Genomic DNA, 21,395 nt, shown 5'->3' on the forward strand with positions numbered 1-21,395 from the left:
TCATGTGACTGCAGTCAAAACTGAGAACCTTTGCGGAGGCTTCACCACATGAGAAGAGGGCGTCTGTCCATTAAAATGTGCTGCCTTTAAAGCAAGTATCCGTTGAGGAGTTGGTTAAGCCATAAAATGTTCATTCAATGTCCCTTTTATTTCAACAGGTTGACTCTTACACCACAGACCCGCTGGTTTACCATGGCGGCATGAAAGTCTCCTTCGTCATCCAGTTGCTGAATGCCATTGCCAAAATAGAGCGTGCACTCCCCAAACTGACTCTTCCCCTGCTGGTGCTCCATGGTTCACCTGACAAACTCTGCGATATCAAAGGCTCTTATTTGCTGATGGATACGGCACCAAGCCAGGATAAAACTCTCAAGGTTATCTTGGCTTTTTTTTGTAGGATTAAGGGATCGGTGTTTACTGCTTGGCAGTTCGAATGGGCTCCTCTCTGACTGATGTAAGGCACTGTAGAGGAAAACCTCACCTGGGGGAGAGGCATGTGTCAACTTCTCTATCTTCCACAGGGTGAAATGAGTTAAATTCTGGGGCAATACTTAAGTAGGCCTCAGCACATTTATTTGGAAATAAATACCACTGGACGACACCCAGCTAACTTAGAGTAGACCTGCTAAAATTAATGAACCCAGTTAGCCGTGTCCATTAATTTCACTGGGTCTATTCTGAGTAGGGTGAACATTCTATTGATTTCAGCCAAAACACAAGGAAGTTAACATGAAGAGGCAGCAATTAGTACAACAGGCTAGCCAGCTCTCCCTTGATGCTGTTAGTAATGGTGAGCATGTGCAGAAAAACAAAAACAGGGAGTGCAATACCTACTAGGATTTCACAAGCATAAAATATTTAAATTACACTTAATTTTTATTCATTCGATGTTTGAGTGAACATCTGCTCTAGCAATAGGAGAGTAAACAAAAAAGAGGGATAGAATGTATTTTTATCAGGTGTTGATGAGCAGCTTGAAACAAGCTGCCTTTCGAGCCATTTTGAAGTATTTATGAAGAATTACAGTGCATGCAGTGTAGTTTTGTACAAAAGGGATGGTGCATGCTGAAATTTGGCACCTGCTTTCAATCCATGGTTACAAACAGTAGTTATGATAGTTGAACAAGGGAGAGATGTGGGGCTTCTTTTTCAATCTCTGTTTGGTTTTGTGACGCTAGCATTACCACTCTGTGTGCATCAGAGCATTAGAGGAAAGATGACTTGTTAAAGTGCTAGTCTAAAGTGCAGTTCGATTTTAGCAGGCCACAGATGGCCACAGCTGCTTGCAGGATGCGAGGGGGTTATTGTAAGCTTGTGGAGTTCATTCATATGCTACACAGTGCCTGTTGTGCAATCCTAACCCCCCCCCTTGCTGTTGATGGTGGTGAGAGCAGGGGTTTAGGATAGTGTCCTCTTCTCTGGACCTCCACTGGCAGAGAGGAGTTGTGGGTGCCAGTGGTGGTGGGTTAACCTTTGCCCTGGCAGACAGGAAGCTACCACTGTCAGTAGGCAGCAGAAAGCCCCCAAATGGGTCATTTTGATGCATGGTGCCAACATCTTGGGATCCATTGGGTCGTTTTCAACTAAGTTTTACTCAGACAAGACCTGTTGAAATTGATGGGTCTGCATAGCTATGGCTTTGTGCCTTTGTTTCTTCTCTTTGCAGGTGTATGACGAGGCTTACCATGCCCTCCACAAAGAGCTTCCTGAGGTGACTGCATCTGTCCTTAAGGAAATACAGTCGTGGATTAGTCAGAAACTCTCTGCAGCTGCTGAAGAAGCCCGTCACTCTTAAAGAAAAGCTGGCTTGAGACCTTCTTAAATGGTTGTTGGGCTATTCCGGGAAGATATTTTTTCCTTTTCTGTTTTTTGCAACCTCTTTTCGGGGGCAAAAATGTTTCTCTTAAAGGGACTCCTGAAACACGTTATTTTTAAACAGACATTTCCTGTGGCGTTGTGGGGAGGGGGGTTGCCACGCAGCCGTTTAAAGGGCACTTTCTTCCCAGGAGAAAGAGCTATGGGAATGTTGTATCAGTACAGACTTCCCGGCTGGGGGTGCTGCTTTAAGGGACTTCCTTGAATCCCCCCTCAAAGCCCACAACACTCTCTAAACATGTTCTTTGTTGTCCAGGGAGTTCCTGAGGTGCTGAGGTATTTTTTTCCATTTTTTAATATTGCAATAATCTTCGGAATGTTTTAAAAAATAATTGGCATCTTCCATGTCATTCAGTTTCTACTCTTGCCAGGTGACAATTCCTCCCTCCTCTACTTCCAAGGTTACAAAACAGACCCAAAGGGAAACGTCGTTTATCAGATGGAGATGGAGCTAGGAAGGAAGTTAGGCTGCTGGCGGAGTCTCTTCCTGTGTGAATTCAGGCCATGACTGTGTTTAGATTTAGGGTCAGGCCAGGCCGAAAGGGCCTCTCAGCCCTCAGGGCTTTGAGAACAAGGAGGAGTCCAGCAGGCCACAGGAACAGCGCAAGCAGCACTCTAGATGTAGCGCTGTTTAGTGATCAGCCCCCAAAATGACGCCACTGAGGAACAGGACTAACAGAGAAGTCTACAAGCCTTAAGGCGTAGACTCTTAAGCACACAAAAGAGATGCTGGTGATGTTACTTCTGCTTCCAGAAACCAAATCCTTCTTCTGTGCAAGAACTGTAATCTGTAAATACGCGTAGGGGCTGCTTTTCTTGTTATTTGTGTTAACTGATAACTTAAGATGTAAAGTCAAAAGTTATATTTAAAGAAAAATATTAAATATAATATATAATGTCTCTATAGGTCATTCAGAGGTATCTAGAGGAGGAACAGAGTATAGAATGAAGGCAGGGGATGTCACTTCTGCAACGTGTGTCCCTTTAGGGGATTTCCAGGCGGCACAAGTTTAACTCTGCCATATGAATGCAATTGCCACTTGAAAACCAGGGAGTAGCCACCCGTTGCTTTTCCACAGTTCTCACACTCCTATTCCTCCTTTTAATTAGGATGGACCAGACAGAAACAACTTGCCTTTGGGGTAGGGTAGTGTTTGTCTCCCTATTCTTTTATTCTATCCATGGTTGGAAGGAAATAAGGGGAAAGAGTGAAAGAAAGAAGCCAAAGTAATGGAAGAGTCAGGGACAGGAGGCAATTGTAAAAGTTACTGGATTCTCAGAGGTACGTGGGGGCCCTGGAAGCTTGACTAGCAGAGTACTAGGGCTAGCATTTTTTGGCAATACTTACTTGAGGCGGGGAAAATGGGCAGTGCTAAGAATTGAAAAGAGCCACCTGTTGGGTGAAAGTGCTTGTCGCATATGAGGAAGATATTTACGAGGGGCGAGGAAATGGATAAAATGGGCTGTTTATGGTACGCATCTCTGAGGGAGGGGATTTGAGAGCAAGGTAGTTATGTGGAATCTTAATTGCAACAACTTTGGGGTATTAGCTTTCACTGAGACTAGCTGCTTGGCCAGCCCAGACACATCTGCACCAGGAAAATATGAAGGAGCAGCCCATGGCTAGTCAAAAACATGCCACCTAGCTATTAAACAGTGTTTTCAGGCAGCCCAAAATTGCCATGTTTGTTGAAAGTCTGTGTAAAAATGCCCCTCTCCACCCTAACCAATGTGAGGATTATGAGGTGCTGCCAATTTTGCTTTGCAGCAGAATTCATCTATTTACTACTATTTCCCCCTCTAGAATACCCCAGTTAGCACTGCTGAACTAGTCTCCTATTAAAGTGACTTGGGAAGAGAATCAGTTTAAAAGTTTTCCATTGGGTGCCTACCATGATCTTTCTACAAGAGTGCCATTCCTGCTTTTTCCATGCATTTCTGCTCTAGAGGTGTATGGATAGTGGATAGGACTTTATATAATAGATGCCCAGCAGGAGTTTGAACTCTTTTCACCTGCTGGTCTTTCAGCTTTGCACTGGGGGCAAACAACACAACATTCCCCACTGTTGAGATTTTTCAGCTGGACCAGTAGTCTGTGTTGCAAAACCACCCAGATTATGACAGTTTCACTTCCCACCTCCAAAGCCAGTTCCTTTTGGGAACTGTGAAAGAGAACTTTGTGTAATAACAAACAGCCCCCGAATCTAACTTTAATTAGCTCTGATCTGTTCTCTAATAAGGGTGTGAGTGGCAGAAGCTTAACACATCACAAGACCTCAGCAAGAGAAGCACTGTAGGAGTAACAGTCGCCTGGTTTGCACAGACTTTTGCAACTCCTAGCAGTTCATCCAGATTTTTTTAAAAAGCCCCTTTTGTTATAGAATTAATTGTGACCATTTCAGGGTGCTTAAAATTTCCTTTGACAGGCCCCGGATTAATTATTGGTTGCAGATTTTATCAGTCATTTCACATCACAGAGGACTTGCCCTACCATAAGAGCTCAGCTGACTGAACCGGTGCAGCTGTAGTTGTGGCCTGTGGGTTACTAAAATGGAGGCTGGGCTACGGGAGAACAGCATGCTTGCCGTTGCATATGGGTGGTGGGAATTATTTCAGCGGCAAAAGCCCAGTGAATTAGATACAATATTGTTCTTCTGGCTTCATAAGAGGCTTCTTTCCCCGTTCCACGAGCTGAGGGAACAGGCAATATTGCAAGGGGGGTGACTAGCTAAGGTGAATGCCCTTGCATTTATAAGCCTTAAAAAAAAATATCAGGTAAGCTGCATGGATAAGCAGCAGTTGGCACAGAAGTAGAAGCACTCAAAATGCATATTGCACATTAAAACGGCAATCAAGGTGGAGAGTATTCCAAAGATGTGCATGTTAGCTTAATTCTTCACCTATTCAGATCAACTGGGAGTTTAGCCACAGTGTGAGAAATCTAGGTCAATGCTGGCTGCCTTGGAGGAGAAGTGCTTTTTCGCATTTAACTCCTACACACATGAGCACTGCTGTGCTGGCCTCTATTGTATACATGCCCAAAAGAGGTTCTAAGTTCAGTGCCTTTGAATAAATTTGTCCAGAGAAAGCCTGCTGTAACTCCTGAGCTTTGAAGCAATAGATAAAGAGTTAGAACAGACTTCCCCAACCTGGTGCCCTCCAGATGTTTTGAACTATAGTCCCCATCCCCCTGACCATTGCCAATGGTGGCTGGGACTGGCAGGAGTAGCTGTGATCTTCAGGATCGCAGGTTGGAGACAAATGGATTGGAAACTCTATTTATTCAACTGTCAAAGTCATGCATAGGTTTGAAAAAACAGACACTTAATGGGAAAGCGATAGCTACTGTTATTGGGAAAGTGATAGCTACTGTTCGTTCATTTTGCTAAGGACTATGCATTTGGGGAAATGCAGCCCGGAGAGTGAGTTAGGGAGGTTATGTTCCTTTAAGAGCAAATAGAAGTTGGCCACCTTCGCATAGGCCTATTGAGCTTCCGTCTGCCATGGAGCTTTTAAAAGAATAGAACTAACTACTTAAGTATTGCTTTCAAAAAGAGGGAGGGGCAATTTAAATAATACTCATTTGCTAGATGTTGGGGAATTCGAAAAAAGACTTATATTCCTGCTGGGATAGAATAAGCAACAGTTCGTAAACTGAATTGTGCTGAATCAACACCAGTGAATCAACACTCTAAAACAAAAAATCATTTCTGCTGTAGTTAAATCTGTCAAGTCTAAGCTTGCTCATGCTGGGAAGTTGGACTTCTGCAGTGTTCTAAAGAAAGTAACTTGGTGAGCAACCACAGCTGGCAGCCAGGGGCAGCGTTTGGATTGTTGCAGGAAAACAAGGGCAGAGCCACAGGCTGCATTATGGCCATAGCTGTGGCCTCTTGCACCTGCCCTGAGAAAAAAGAGAGAGATTGTAGTGGTGATCTTCAGGAGCCTGCCTTGCTAATCAACATTAAACCAGCTGAAGCTCCTTGGGGCTGCCCTACCTCAGGCCTGCACAACTTGTGACGCACCAAACTGACTATAACCTCGCCTGTAGCCTGCAAAGTCTTCTGCTTTTACAATCCTAGACATGCAGCAGAAATGGGAGTCTTACAGAGTCTCGGACATTGGTGAGTGAGCTGTTATTCAACTTGGCAGGTGACAAATTGCACAGGCCTGCCCTACCTTAAAATCACAAACTAGAGTTCACCAGAAGCATCTACAATTTTAACTTGTTTGATGCATGCAGTTTCTGGGGAGCAAAGTTCTCCAGAACTTGTATCAGCTTCCAGACTGCTGTGCTGGGGACCAACGGAGTTTCCCCCTCTTTGAGAACTTAGTTCCTTTATGACAGAGCAATAGTTGTGTGTAACTAATGTATATAACCGCCATCATATGCACCGGACGTGGCATGACAACCAGCCTTCCCATAACATGTCTGGCACAACGTTTTATAATGAGCCTGCTCTTTTTATATCAGTCACCTTACCACTTTGATGACATTATCTTACCAAGATAACTTATTTTTCCAAGTAATTCCTGTGCCACTGTTTCTGCTTGTTTCATTTGTGCTCCAACTCACACAGTACTAGACACTCAACATACATACACACTTGAAATGCCTGTATTTACAGCGAGGAGAATGTGTACAACTTAGAAACTTTTGAGAGAAAAAGAAAAATAATATGTATATGAACACTAATAAAAAAGATATGTTTTTTTGAGTATGGCATGATTGAGAGCATTTGTACCTACCCAATTATATCAAGAGCTGCAGAGGTGTTTGGTTGTTGCTCTTTTGTAAACAACAACAGTACTTTTACCCAGTTAATATTTGATAAATAAGCCAGGGATCTCGTTAACCGAAGGGGAGTAACTCAGGGACATTCTGCAAATGATAATTCAAGTCTTTACCACGCTCTAAAGACCGGGGCCTTTGGGAATGCAAACCCAGGTTAGAACAGGATTTGCTGGCATGTTGATGGCACTGGATTGTGTCAGCGAGGGCTTTTTGTCTTCCCAGCAATTTAGAGCCATTTTGAAGTGCAGGCTGGGAACACCACATGGGTGAAGACTATAGCGTACACTTTCACATTGTTGAAAAGAAAGAGCATGGGCACAAAGAATAAATGCTAAAATGCCATTGATTGCTCATATAAATGTTTACTCATTTTCCCCTTGTGGGCTTCCCACAGGCATCTGATTGGCCACTGTGAGAACAGAATGCTGGAGTAGATGGGCCAGCAGATTCTTCTAAGCTTATTAGAGCTCCCATGTCTCCAATATGGCGCCTTCATTGAGTATACCTGCCTAGCTTCCGCTCCTTCACTTTGCACCATCACTTCAACCTCTGTCCAGCTTCTGAAATGCACGTACACTTCCCGTGATACTTCTTTCCTCTTAAATGCAGGTGTTCTTAAGCCATTTCATTCCCAGCCTAAGTGAACAAGGCCCACAGTACACCAGAGCTTAGAATCCCAATTATATCCTTTTAAGCTGTTTTAGGGCCTCTCCAAATGGATTTTTTTTTATAATGTGTATTCTGCAACGTCACTGGTGAATTAAACAGTGGTGGATTTATACTGAACCACCCACACATTCCACTTTTTTTTTTTACTTTGCTGTACTGAATTATTGCCTATGGGAGGGGCACTATAAAGCACAACAAAAGTGGGACAAAGCAACCACAACTCTTGAACATTATGGAAAGTTACGAGCATTATGGAAAGTATCAGTAATTCAGCAGGAAACCACGGGACATACTCCCAATTACAAAGCAATATGTCCACTCCAAAACTTTTCCAGGCACAAACTGTGGAAAAAAGGATCATGTATAACCATCCCAATACTAGTATTTGCACAGATCCATCATGAATGCACATTAAAAATGACATCTAGAGAGGCCCTTAGGAGGCTTCTTGCAATCTACATCCTTCGAAACGCTGAACCTCGAACAGCTAATAAAACCTGTTACCAATAAGAGATGCAAGATAGAATCCCCTTTGCCCCCCTGCTGTGCTAGGGACCCTCGCCCTTAATACCTAATGTTTATTTTTGCTAGCATTGGCTGACGCTCGCTTTTAAATATCTCAGCCAGCCATCATATATCTTCAGTAACAAAGGCAACCACCTGTGCTCTAAGAAAATCTCATCATCTGCCACATTTTTGCATCTGCTATCTCCTATCAGGAATCCATCCTAGTATTTTTTTTTCTGGGGTTGTTGAGCTGGGAGGCAGCGAGCCAAGTGTTTTCAGAGAGAGCTTCAGGCTGCCAAGGCAACAGTTCAGTTCCACTGTAAGGTGAAGGGGGGGAGGGGAACTGGAATATCCAAGCAAATTAATTGGGTGGGGTTTTATGACAAGTAGACAGCAGAATGCAAGCATAGCTAGAAGATCTAGCCAAGCCTGCAAGAGGCAACATTTAGAGCAAATGGTGCTTGTGGGTTTTAACTATTTCTCTGTACTCTGAAGGTTTAGTACTTCATAAGTAGGTGTGAGAGACTCATCATTTTGCATGCTGCTCAGGGCAGATGAAAGTCTACTACAGCCAGATATTGGGACACTTGCTTCTGCTGTGAAGCCTGGACATGCACTTTCCTCTGGTGGAATTAATGCAAGGAAGCAGGCAACAATTTGGGGAAAGATTGGGGGAGTGAGTTTTGGAGGCAGCACAGACTCCGCAGACCTCAGTTCCAAATTCCCAGCCCTGTGGGGACAAGATCCAGGTGTCTAAACATATAGCAACAGCTTCACTGCACTGTCAGTCAATCTGCAAGAATGAAGCCAACTTGCTGGCAAGCAGCAAGAACGCATCTTTTCTCTTGAGATCCAACAAGTATGGGGTGCAGTACCCGGTTACTGCTGCACCTGGGCATAAGGCGACAAGCTTGCAAACAATGGTGAGCAGAGGTGTCTCAAGGTACAAACTGGAACTGTGGGCTTGTCCACATTACTTAGTCCAAGTCAAACTTGATTTGACCAGTGGCTAACCTGCTGTGTCCACCCTGAAAGCATCTCAGGCTCCTGATAATGATGTACAAGTTTACAAAGCTGTGGGGCTATGACTTCAGGCCAGCTTTTGAACAGGAGGAAGAATTCTAGCCTCATACATTACAAATCCATGAACTTTTCCTACTTAAACACCTTCTGTCTGTTTTGGACTATCTGCACTCTCAGAGCACCTAGAAGACCTGGGTGGATTAACAGGCTTCTGAAGACCAGTGGCCTGTTTATGACAGATTTCAGGTGGACATATCCTATTTCCATGATGAAGAGAAAAGGAGTGTTCCAAAGCACTACTATCAAAAGATCCTCCCTTGACAAAAACTTGTGCACTAGAGTTAGTGGATACCTCATAGTCTCCACTATACAATGTTGTCTCCCTCTCTGAGGTTTTGGTGATATGAGGTGGAAACTGGGTTCCTTATCAACATAATGTGGAATTGTCCAGTTGCAAGCCATTTGGGGGGTGATGTTTTCCTGGTAATGATTAATTTAGCTTTCCTGAAAGGCTTGCTATATATCAAAGATATGCATGTTTTGTTGAACTATAACCCCACTATTTGGAATTTACCGTGAGGCCATGACCTATAGGCCTTGCGTTCAGTACACTTAGCCAAACACATTGCATTTTAGCACTGGAAGATGACGTCATTGCCCTGTATACAATGATGGATTAATGATTTGCACTCCCTATCCTCATCTGAACTGGCCGTGTATAAACATGAGCATGAAGAAGATAAATATGGGAACATTTGGTCAGCTGTTTTTTTGGTTTTTTTAAAGACTTCTGCATCCTATTTGGTGGTCCAGTATATTTGGGTTTATATCGTCAAAGCATCTTAAATCATCTTTTCCTTGTCCTCCTCTATTTTCACTCAATTCTTTTTGGTTTTTGTTTGAATATTATTTTCACAATGCAACATGCTTTTGAACTGCTAGGTTGGCAGGAGCAGGGACCGAGCAACGGGAGCTCACCCCATCGCGGGGATTCAAACCGCCGACCCTCTGATAGCCAAGTCCTAGGCTCTGTGGTTTAACCCACAGCACCACCCACGTCCCTGATACTTGAGTATCAAAGACAAATTCAAGCCTCTTCACACTGTATGCTTGCCCAATAATAGATTGCAAAGCAGAGCCTGCATGCAACACAGAAGTAGGTGATCTTAATGCCGCTTCTTTTAATGTGAGTTTAAATGCACACAATTGTGCAGTGTACTGTGGCTAATGTCTCTGTGTAAAACATGCACAAATATTGGGTGGAGGGAACGATTTCGAGAAATAAAGCCACATGACCACCCCACACCTGTAGCTAATTCTACAAAAGCTGTATTGATGTTGGCAAACCACTTCTATAAAGTCCTCTGGGTTTTTCTAACTCAGGTTTTTTTCTCCTGTCTGGAACCGGTATTACTGCTATCCCAGAAATGTCAGATGTGGAATTGAGAATGAAGCATGGAATCCAACATTTGCATCAGCATCTAATCAGATGCAGGCTGCAACGTGTTAAGGTAGTATGTTTCATTTGACTTCAAGCCAGAATTACAAATGTTGCTGTTTATCAGGGGATAAATCAGTTTGAGTACAACTCACAGAACAGCTTTGAGATGAAGACAGCATGACCTAGATCTTGTCAGAAATTTCTTGCACTGCAAAGAATGTTTTGATGAAGTCATTTTAAGGTCTGCCCACCAGCACCACATGCTTACTAAAGCAAATAGGAGCCTAGTTCCTTCAGGTATCCTTTGTTTCCACGTACTTCCAAGTTGCACTTCAGTAACAACTGTGCATACGCAAATCTCTCAATTTCAGTTTTTCCTCTGTTTCTCACTTTCCCATTCTTAAGTTCAGTTCCCCATATTTCCACACCTGTTCATGATTTTTTTTTTAGACCTCTTTAGTATTTTAGTGCAAAGTTATTCTAAAAGGAATTATGCTGGTCTGCGACCGTAATAAAGTTTATACCCCTCCTAAAAGGCACATTTTTGCAAAGCAACTTCTTGTATTTTGTGTGTCATTTTCACAAATATATGCATTTTGTACACACTTTTCCCTGGCATATGCATTTTTGAACACATTACTTGGCTGGAGATCTGCATTGCAAAATTCAGCTAAGTGTGAACTTCAAAGAATGGTTGTGTTTTGCTTCAAGTATTGTTTCAGAAGGTGTGAGTTAGGTAGATTTGTCTTTAAATGTGAACATACTCAATTCTTCCTCATCCCTAGTGACAATCTCAGAAGTACAATTATGCTTTCTTATAAAGCTGGTAAGAGACCATGGTCTTCTGTGCGGTGTTGACATAATCAGAAAGTGGAGAGATTCTGTGCATGGTAGCACAAATATTCCACCTATATGCCTGAGAGTTTTTGAACAAGTTCAGAACCTTTATATCAACACCACAAACATTACACTATTTTCCATAAGAGCAAAGTGTTGCCTAACTGGAACAGCCCAATGGACCATCTAGTCCAATGCTGCCTCTAGCAACAGGCAGCCAGATGGTCTAGGAAGCCCACCTGCAGAGAGCATGATCCTGCCTTATTAGTTCTCAGCATCTGGTAATGAGAGGCCAGTAGCAACTGAATACAAAATTTCAACTTTTAGCTGTCATGGCTAATACACATTGATTGGCCTACTTAATATTTTTTAAAAAGCCGTTTAAACTAGCAGCCGTTATCAAATTGTGAGGGGGGGGAATCGCCCTCTAAACTGGCTATTGATCCATTTAATTAGGTGGTCCAAGTTCTAGCATTATGAGATAAATCTATTTCTTCAATCCATCCTCACTGTTCTCAGTCTTGTAGCAAGCTTGTCAAAACGTCAAGCATTATAAGATCACTTAAGCCTTCCTCACACAAGGAAGATCTTTCATCTCCAACCTGATTGTTCTGGATGTCCTTTTCTACGTTTTCTCTGCTTTGTTGTTTTTTAAGGTAGGTTTTAAACTGTGCACCAAAGATTTTGATCCTGAAATGCATTTTATGTTTTTGCTAATTATTTTTTAAATTGATTTTCCATAATTTTAACAATGCCACCAAATGAATACAAACTCAATACAAATTTAAAAGCCCACCCACCCACCCCACATGCATTTTAGTACATCTCCGTAATTGTATGGAGAGTTGGAAATGGGAAGTGTAGCTAAAAGAAAAGTTGGTTTGAGAAACAAAAGCTCTGTAGACCAAGGAACGATAACCACCTTAACACCTCTAAGAACAAAGCAGCGTCAGTAAATATGGCTGCCATTGGTTGAGGTTGAGATAGAAGCCTTGGGCCTTGATTGTATCAGGTGCAGCTTTTCCCAGCAATACATCTCCATGCTGAGAAAAGCGCCACCCTTTTTGCAGCATTTAAAGGCCCAGGATGTCTTTGTTAATTAATAGGATCGCAGACCTACTTGATCAGCGCATTTTATTTTATTTTTGTTCTGTCCTGCTTACCCTAGCACAGGTGGCTTCTTTTGTCCATCCCTTATTGAAGCACGATCATTATAAAGCCCCCTCAAAGGGAAGAAGGAGGGACATGGGAAACGAACTCTTGAAGGGATGAGAAGCAGCCACTTCATTCCCCACCACCACCTGTGCACATGTGAGAGCTTCCCAGAGCAAAGCTTCCTGAAGTGCCTGTGTGTGTGTGTGTGTGTGTGTGTGTACGCACACACACACACACACACACAGGCATGCGCGCACACACACAGACATGCACACACACATGTGCAGAAGCAGCACAGAAGGGAGAAGGATGAAACCATTCGATCCAGGCTTTTCCAGTCCTTTATATAGAGCAGCGTGGGGGGAGCTCTTTTGCTGGAAAGAATAAGAATAAGGGCCCAAGCTGCTTAATTTATTTCCACATAAGCTTCTAATTCCATTCACAGGAGAAATCCTGTTGTAAGCAAATGAGGTTCCTCCGAGGTTAATGGGTTTCCAAGGTGCTGCCTTCATTTCATGATAAACCAGCGCAGGCTTTTTGCGCTGCGAGGTTTGCTGCACGCACGGGCATAGCAGCGGCTGAGGTGGTGCTGTACTGGCTTTCTGCTTCCAACCTTTGCTTTGTCTCTCTCTCCCCCCCCCCTTTTAAAAACTGCTGTTTGAGAGAGCTGTGTGTGTGACAGAACTGCTAAGGCACTGCTGACAGGACACCCAGGCAGCCGACGTTTTCCCAGGGCTGTGGCAAAAGAGCCATTCCCACCTGGCAGCTGTTTAGTGAGGCTCCCTTCCTGGGAAGCTTCCTCTCCGTGCAAGGCCCTGTGGGGGGACATCTGCACGCCTCACAGACAAGATGCCCCAATAGGTGCCTTTGAAGCAGCTGGGGGCAAAGGCTGAAGAGAGCAAAGCTGTTTCTTTGGAGGCACGTCCCAGCCCCCAGCCACTTGATACCAGCCACAACAGGGAATCCAGTTTTATATCCAACATTAATATCAACAGATTGCAGCATTGAATACAGCCTTAAATAAAGTCTCCTTAGCTGGATGGGCTCTTTCTATTCCCTTTCTCTAGTGTATTTTAGCTGTTGGAAACAGCACTTCCTGCAACAGCTTCTGCTTGCAAGTCTTATGAATTGCTGCATATTCCAGTCCTTCGAACTCCTTTGGTTTAGTTAGCAAGATAAGTGTGGTGAAGACTCATCTACTACATATTTTGGAAAGTTGTTTGTTTGCTATGCATTTGGATACACTTCTTAACCAAATCTTGCACGATTGTTCCCAAGATCAAGGAGCAGATTTGACTCTGGATATAGCTGGTTTGAAATTGAGATAGCAGACCAAACAGTTCAAAAGTGCACTGTTTTTGACCACTTATTTCAAATCTGTGCTGACTTTTTGTTTCCATGAATTCTTTATTTTTATTAATTTACTTTTTTACATCACACTTAAAACATAACTCACAACACATCAAACATGTCCCAAATGTGGATCCAGGAATTCACCTTTCGTTATACCTATACTAATTTTCCATGTGCCAACAAGCAGCAGAACACCATTCTGGTCTTGTCACTCACACCAAAACTACTAGAACAGTAGCATGGCTTTGAAGGACTTACACATTAATTTGCAGAGTTAGCTTGGCCACTCTAGTTGTCAATGGCAGAGTGGCTGTAGTATGCAGAGGTTACGCAGCCAGACACTTTGAGTGCCCTAGGAATAATGCATGACTTTTCCAGCACTGGGTAGCGCAGTGAGTGTAGCTATCACAACACACTATTGGGGCATCTGTCAGCGCTGCTCAGGATGTGTTTAGTAAATACAGGGATGGGAGAACTTTTCACCCTCCAGATATTTGTTGAACGAAAACTCCCACCCTTCAATTGCAACCATGGGCCCTGCTGCTGGGAGTTGCCGCAGGTGGGCCACAGGTTCCCCACCCCTGAGTTAGCAGATATATAGTAGAGGAGTGTCCTGATCCCTTGGCCTACCTTGCAGCAAGTCAGTGTGCCAAGTCCAAAATCTGAGGGTCCATCCACACAAGCAAAGTCCAAAGGTCAGGAAACAAGGTTCAGGTCAATCCAAGTAGCCGAGTCTGAAGTTCCACAGTCAAGATACCGTCCAGAGTCAATTCTGAAGTACAGTCCCATAGAGGTCCAGCAGCATCCAAGTCAAGGTCCCTCAAAATGGGCAGTTGAGCAGACACAACACTTCAGCTCTGCTTCCTTTTGCACTTTGCCTGCTGATTGCAGCATCTGGGCTTGATGAGGCTGTGACCCTCACCTGTTCTGAACCTACTCCAGCTGAGGAATCACACACCTCCTTCCAGAGCTAGCGAGCCTCACCTGGCCAGCTAGGGAGCTGGGATGTGGGCCCTTGCCTGCTTTTGCCTCCTAGAGTGTACTATCTGCTGCTCCCTGCACCTCAGAGCCCACCCTCTTTGTGGAGGCAGGGGTCCGTCTGGCTCTAGTGATGGGTCCTTGCTGCTCTGGTTCCTGTGCACTGACCCCCACCCCTCATCATCCTCCATCACCCCGTGAGTACTTCCTACACCAACCTTTCCTTTCCCATCCCCAGCTTACCCCGGTGTGTCCCAGTCCTGGCTACACCCCTCACTAATATCCTTTTCCTCCTTCCCATAGTCCTGCCAGTTCATGTCAGGGGGCATTTTAGTCAGTAGGTACAACTTTCCTCAATCCTGCAGGACAAATTGCACCTGCTGAAATTCTGTCTTGCACCCCCAGCCATTAGGCAGAGAGAGGTGCTTAATTGCTTTGGCTAGAAATGTGGTCATCGTCATTATTGTTTTAAATGTTTTGCAAACACTGTGAACTGTGCTGGAGACAATGTAAATGCATAGCACACTTGCATAACATTCAAGAAACAAGTTGCCTGAATAATCTATGAGCATGTTCAATACGGACCTTTGGCAGCAGAATATTCCTATAAACATGAATGTGTATTGTAGACAGAGCTGGCCATGCCATTAGGCCCTGAGAGGCAGCTGCCTCGGGCAGAATAATCTGAACACCATTAAAGGACAGAAAACTGTCGTGTGTTATTATGCTGCTTGTACCAAAGGCAACGGAGAAGAAGAGGGAAGGCTGTCATTTGGACAATCTCCCTTAGGCACTGAAATATTAAGGTCCAGTCAAAAATGCTTGAGTTAGAATATATAAACAGTATGTGTATATACAGATATCATTCAGCTACTTTCTGAGCATAGTCTGCTCTGGCAAAACTAAAATGCATAGGAACACAGGAAGCTGCCTTTTACTGAACTAGAGCTTTGGTGTATTTAGCTCAGTACTGACCGACATGGGGAGTGGGGGTCTGTCCCATTCCTACTTGGAGATGTTGCAGATTGCACCTGGACCCCTTTGCATGCACAGCATATACTCTACCACTGAGCCATGGCAATGCAATTTGAAATGTGCAAAGATCCACAGGCATAGCGTCAAGTTATAAAGGAAATGGCCCCTATGTGTATGAATGGAATTGCCCAGTGCTATTTAAAGATTGTGGTTCTGTGTTCAAATCAGCAATAGGCAGATTCCCACTTACAGTTTGCTTTTGCATATTTTTAACCCTAATTCCATTGTTTCTGCGTAAATCTATGGTTAAAAATACTTCTCAAAATCTAATCTTTTTTTTAATGTATCTAAATGTGATTTTCTTCCCCCAAAATATGCAAGTGTGCATTTTTAGGCTGAGAACAGTCACAACATCCCAAGGTATGCAAAACCCATTATTCTGATCTGCACATTAGTGAGCAAGCTAAACTGGCCATGGAATGCTTTCGGATATTTCAAATAACTCTGATAATTTAGGGAAACAAAAACAAAAGTCCCACAAAGCTTCATGTTTAGACTGGGGTGGGGAGTCTTTTTGGCTCTGTGGGCCAAATTTGGTAGGTTCCCTACACTAGCTTTTTAGATTATCCTCAAATGCTGACATTCAGCTTAAATAAATTGGGGGGAAAGGGGGTTCTTGGACTGAACTGAAATAATTCAACTTGCTATTTCCTCTGCTTCAAAGGATATAGCAACAGCAGAGCAGAAACAGAAATCTGAATGTGAGGAGGTGGAATTAAAAACATTCATGCTACAATAATAAATTAACAGGGCAATGGTCAAGGCTGTTTTTTTTTAACTATCGTGATGGCTGTTGAGTTCTGTACAGACTACCATTCAAAACTTCTGCATTCTGGAAACACAGATTGCATTGTCAGTGCATCTTGTGCAAATTAGAATGATGTACTATATTTTTATTTTTACTCTTTGGAGTCAAGAAGGGGTTGAACATCTATTTTTCTCAGATGGAAAGATGGTGGTGAAGGGCACTGCGAGGCAGAGGCAGTGGCAAACACACATCACAGCAATTCTCAGGACTACAAAGGTCTTTTTCTTAATTATTGGTCTCCATTCTCCAAGCCCACCTTTCTTGAACGCTTCTCTTTGCAGCTATGAGGATTTGCAACTTTTAAATGAAAATGTGAGATTATTGGGAGTCAGCTTGTAATCGACCAGAAATGCATATTCTGCCCATGTGGTCATAACACATCATGCAGAAGTTAGTATATCTTCCAAACATTAGATGTCCTTGGCTATTTAAATAAGCTTCAAACATTTTTTCATATAGGAGACTTTAATCCCTATGCAAGGAACTTCTCTAGTTGAGGTGTGAAATATATCAGTTTATCTTGTGAAAGTGAATCCCACACAGTTGTGCAAATTACTTAAGCTTGACAGGTTGCTCTAGCAGCCAACATGACAAGTGGGGAGAAAAGAATCTACACCCAATTTTCTGGACCAAAATTTGCCTAACTCAATGTCAGTTGGAAAAGCAAGAGTTATGTGAGCATTTTGCCCTCAGGTCATTTTAGACTAAGTGGTCTTATTACAGAGGCTATATTATATCACTTTAAGCCACTTCAACTAGATGAGTGATTTGCATGAAGCAACTTACAGTGTAGATGACTGTAATTATGCTTCACTACAAAACAAAAAAAGGAGTATAGTTCCAAGAACAAAAACCACTGGATGCAAATGGCGAGCACTTATTTACACAAGCGGCTCCCCACATGGATCAGTTTGGAAGCCTTTCTTCTGGAGATTCAGTAGAGAACTGGAATACAGTGGTACCTTGGGTTACATACACTTCAGGTTACAGACGCTTCAGGTTACAGACTCCGCTAACCCAGTAATAGTACCTCAGGTTAAGAATTTTGCTTCAGGATGAGAACAGTACCTCAGGTTAAGAACTTTGCTTCAGGATGAGAACAGAAATCGTGCTCTGGCGGCGCAGTGGGAGGCCCCATTAGCTAAAGTGGTACCTCAGGTTAAGAACAGTTTCAGGTTAAGAACAGACCTCCGGAATGAATGAAGTTCTTAACCCGAGGTACCACTGTATGTCACCATCTACTATTTTCAGGGTTATGCACTGTTGCAGTAGATTCCTCCAACATTCCCACCTGGCGTCTCACATCGCAGCTGAACTGTGAATGGTGGAGCCATGTGATGTGTGCTCATTGTCATATTCAGATGAGGACAAGCTTTTAGAAAGAATGCCACCCCAAATAAGAGTCTATTGCTCTGGCCAGGGTGAGAAACATTTGGCTAGCAAATGTCATGGGCAACTAAGGCAGATATTTAATGATATAGGTGTTGTTATTTTAAGTAATAGTTTTATGAAGCTTTGAAGATTTTGTAGCACACTGCCAGGTAGCAGCCCTATGAATTAATGGCTTGTAAAAAAAATCTACATTGGCAGAAGAAGAAGAAAATACATAGGGTGTAGTGCTCCTAATACTGCAGCATTTCAGATACAGGTAGGAATAATTGCACAGAAAACTAGTGCATTAAGAGGGGTGGGGGGATTCTTGTCTGCCGACATGCAAGTTTTTGACTCAGAAAGTTTCTGCCATGGAGGATATTTTATTCATACATTTGCTGCCTGCATTCTGATGCAGTACAGCCTAAGGAATGTTGCATGATGCACTTTTCTTTATGAATGTGCAGGTCACCCCTCTTACATCCCCAGCTGGCAGGGCAGGCATCCAGACAGGTGGAAGAACAGTATCAGGGCTGGTTTCCATAAACTGGGAAAACACCCAAAAACACTTAGGAAAAGGGTTTTAAAATTACAACTCCTACCTTCCCCTGAAGCCAGCTGGAGTCAGCGGCTGAGTATGAACATGACCCTCATCTTGCTTCAAAAATTTGGCAGGAGAGACCAGCACACCAGCCTGAGCTCTCAGGCAGTCACTGCTGGAACAGAGTTCAAAGGCAAACAAGTGGCCATTTCCCTCTCTTTTTCTCCACCCTGGGTCTATTACATCAGTGGTTTCAACTAGGGTGCCTTGAATGATGGTCGGGGGGGGGGATGCTGCGGGCAACACTGGCCTCTGTCCCTCTCTCCTTCCCTCCCTTCTCTGATGCCCTCTCGCATCTCTGCTTCCCAAAGGCTTGCACAGCTGCTTGTTGCAGCAGCCCTGGCTACAAGTTCCCCAGGCGAACGGTGCCTCTGGGGCTGCCCTGTGGGGCAGTGTGAGGACGCACCTCTCTTTGGGACAGCGGAAGCAGCTCAGAGACCAGGGGCAGCAGCTTTAGCTGCCCAAAGGATTCCCAAGGAGAGGGAAGCATAGAGGAGGCTGAGGGAAGATTCCACAAGGGAAGGTGTTCAAAAAAGGGTGAGAGGCTGCCAGCTCTGCAGGCAAGGGGTGACACAGCTGGGCTCCTGAGCCCCTCAGGGGTGCCGCAGAAAGAAAGTAGTTGGTCAAGAGAGCCATAGACTCAAAAAGGTTGAAAACCTCTGCATTAGACTGTGACGCATAATGTCCCATCATAATTTAAAAGAACTGTAGGAAGAACTGGACCTTGGAAATGCATAGCATTTTTGTTTTAATTGCCCTACTTGCCATATTTGGCCGATTCAGCAAAAATCTGCCCCGAAGCCATTTTGCAGCCCAATTCCCGGATGTGTCCGGGAAAACCCGGATGTATGGCAGCCCTAGGAATGCACCACTGCAGTCCTTCTGCTCAAGGCAGGCCCTGGTCCCAGAGTAACAAGCACAGCACTGTCTGAAATGTTTTTGTTTAAATAAGTTCACACTTAGAAGCTTTAAACAATACTGAATGCTTAAAAGATACCATGGTTAATTTATTGTGTGTGTCCCTCCCCCCTTTGGGTCTAGCCTTCTGTATGTAAAATTCAGTGCCATAAGCCTCTCTTTCAGGTTTGGCAGCACCTGTCTAATTCTTATTTCCCCAGGCGCTATGTCTCCATTTAGATTTTGGCTTCCTTTCCCTATGCGGAAGATGGATCTACAGATTGCGTTCTTGTAGGGGGATTCAGATTAGCAGCAGACTTTGTACCCAATGCAAATTTAAGATACAAATATGGTAGAGTTTGGAAATAGTTATTTCACATATTTTGGAAGTGATATAAAAATAGCATTGAAGGATGGCAACACATTTCTTACAGTCATTTGCCATGTGAGGAATCTGCGGAGGGGGGCAGATTTTCCCCTATAGGTGGGCCAACTCTTTCTATAAAGGTTTTTCCCTGAAAGAATTACAACAGGCTCACCATGCCTTGTGAACAACTGCAAAACTATCATGCTATTTGATAGAAATCCTAAATACAGCTGTTCAGCACCCTTTCCCTTAAGCCCAGCCCATGAAATATTAAATAGTAACAAGCTTTGCACTGACTCTTTTCAAAGCCCAGAGGATACCAAATCTTACAGAACCTTGTGAATTGTCCTTAAAACACAGAGGGGTAGTTTAACAACTATGTAGTTTAGCACATGGGGAAAATGTTTAAATTCCTTTTAATCTAAGGAAGCTAAATGCCCATATATTTATTTCAAGGAAATGCAACACACACACACATAAATAAAATCACTCAAACTTACCTAGTTATATTTTACCTGGTTGAAGTGGATAATGGGTTTCAGAACATGTGCAGAGTTCCTTGCATGAAAGGTGATACGAATGTGAGAGCATGTTTTGATTCTTAATTTGGGATGATTACAAGGAAACAAATATTGGGGTGTTTTCCTGTCTTTAGGGGAATCAGAGATTAGTAACAGCCAACCTCTTAATTCAGATGAATGGTTGCTTGAACCAATGGTGAGAGAAGTCCCATTTCTGATGCAAATGGTCTAAGGTAGCAAATCAGAACTGAGTCTGGTTCCATCTTCTTAATAATTCTGAACGTACACAACTTGTTAGCTGAGACTAGCTAGAATACCATGTTAAAGGGATTATGCTGAGAATGTTTACTGGAAAAAAACTATCTAGGAGATGCATCTGTTCAGAAGTTCCACAGGTATAAGAGAATTATAGACACAGGTGGTGCCATTGGATTACAATAGAATAGAGAAGGTTTGGCACATTTCTCATTTGTCTTCTTTAGCAATACGGGAACTGCTTCCACCACTAATGCAAACTGGGTAGACTAGATCATGTATTACATTCTGATTTGCCGAGTCAAGCTCCATGTCCCTTGTGTGAGTAGAGGGAGGGGGCAGTTACCTGAAGCCCACACATCTTTTTATCATGCTGTTAAAACCTGAGTGGAATAATACTACTGGCTGCAAAATATTTGGGGCCTTGTCAAGCAAGAGTTCTAGGGAATCAACATTAATAACTGGTTGTGCCAGATGGGAACATGAGTCCTTTGTTTGTTTGTTTGTTTGTTCATACATACCCCATCTTTCCCCCTGAAGGGACTCAAGACCACTTATGTGCCTTATCTGTCTCTAAAACAGGCATGTCCAAAGTCTGTTTCGGGGGCCTAATCTGGCCCGGCGGTCGATTTAATCTGGCCCCCATGGCAGTTTATGTCCTGAGGTAAAATCCTTAAAAAAGCTCAAAAACTTTGGGGTTAAATCCTAAAAAATCTCAACAACTTTGGCCTCACGCATATTCACCTCATCAAATCTGGCCCTCTTTGGAAAAAAATTGGGCACCCCTGCTCTAAAGATTCACCCAACCTTCTCAATGGGATCCAGTTGAGCATCACAATACTGTCTTGAAGCACTCTTCTCAAAAGGATCCTTCAAAAGAGACACCCCATTTTGCAATGGAACAAAATGT

At 43.4% G+C, this 21,395-nt stretch overlaps 1 protein-coding gene across 10 annotated transcripts in view; it reads left to right on the top strand.

The window, feature by feature from the left end:
• MGLL (monoglyceride lipase) overlaps positions 1 to 6,590 on the top strand; it is an 87,826-nt gene extending 81,236 nt beyond the window's left edge. For 8 of the 10 annotated variants that reach the window (XM_053377987.1, XM_053377991.1, XM_053377986.1 and 5 more), the window contains 2 exons: positions 159 to 374; positions 1,667 to 6,590. In XM_053377987.1, coding sequence (XP_053233962.1) covers positions 159 to 374; positions 1,667 to 1,795 — 345 coding nt within the window. In that variant the 3' untranslated portion in view covers positions 1,796 to 6,590. The remainder of the gene's footprint in view (positions 1 to 158; positions 375 to 1,666) is intronic. The other 2 variants (XM_053377985.1, XM_053377984.1) reach the window with 1 other exon arrangement.
• Positions 6,591 to 21,395: the final 14,805 nt, after the last annotated feature.

The sequence above is a fragment of the Podarcis raffonei genome, chromosome 2 (genome assembly GCF_027172205.1).
Source record: "Podarcis raffonei isolate rPodRaf1 chromosome 2, rPodRaf1.pri, whole genome shotgun sequence".
NCBI lineage: Eukaryota > Metazoa > Chordata > Lepidosauria > Squamata > Lacertidae > Podarcis > Podarcis raffonei.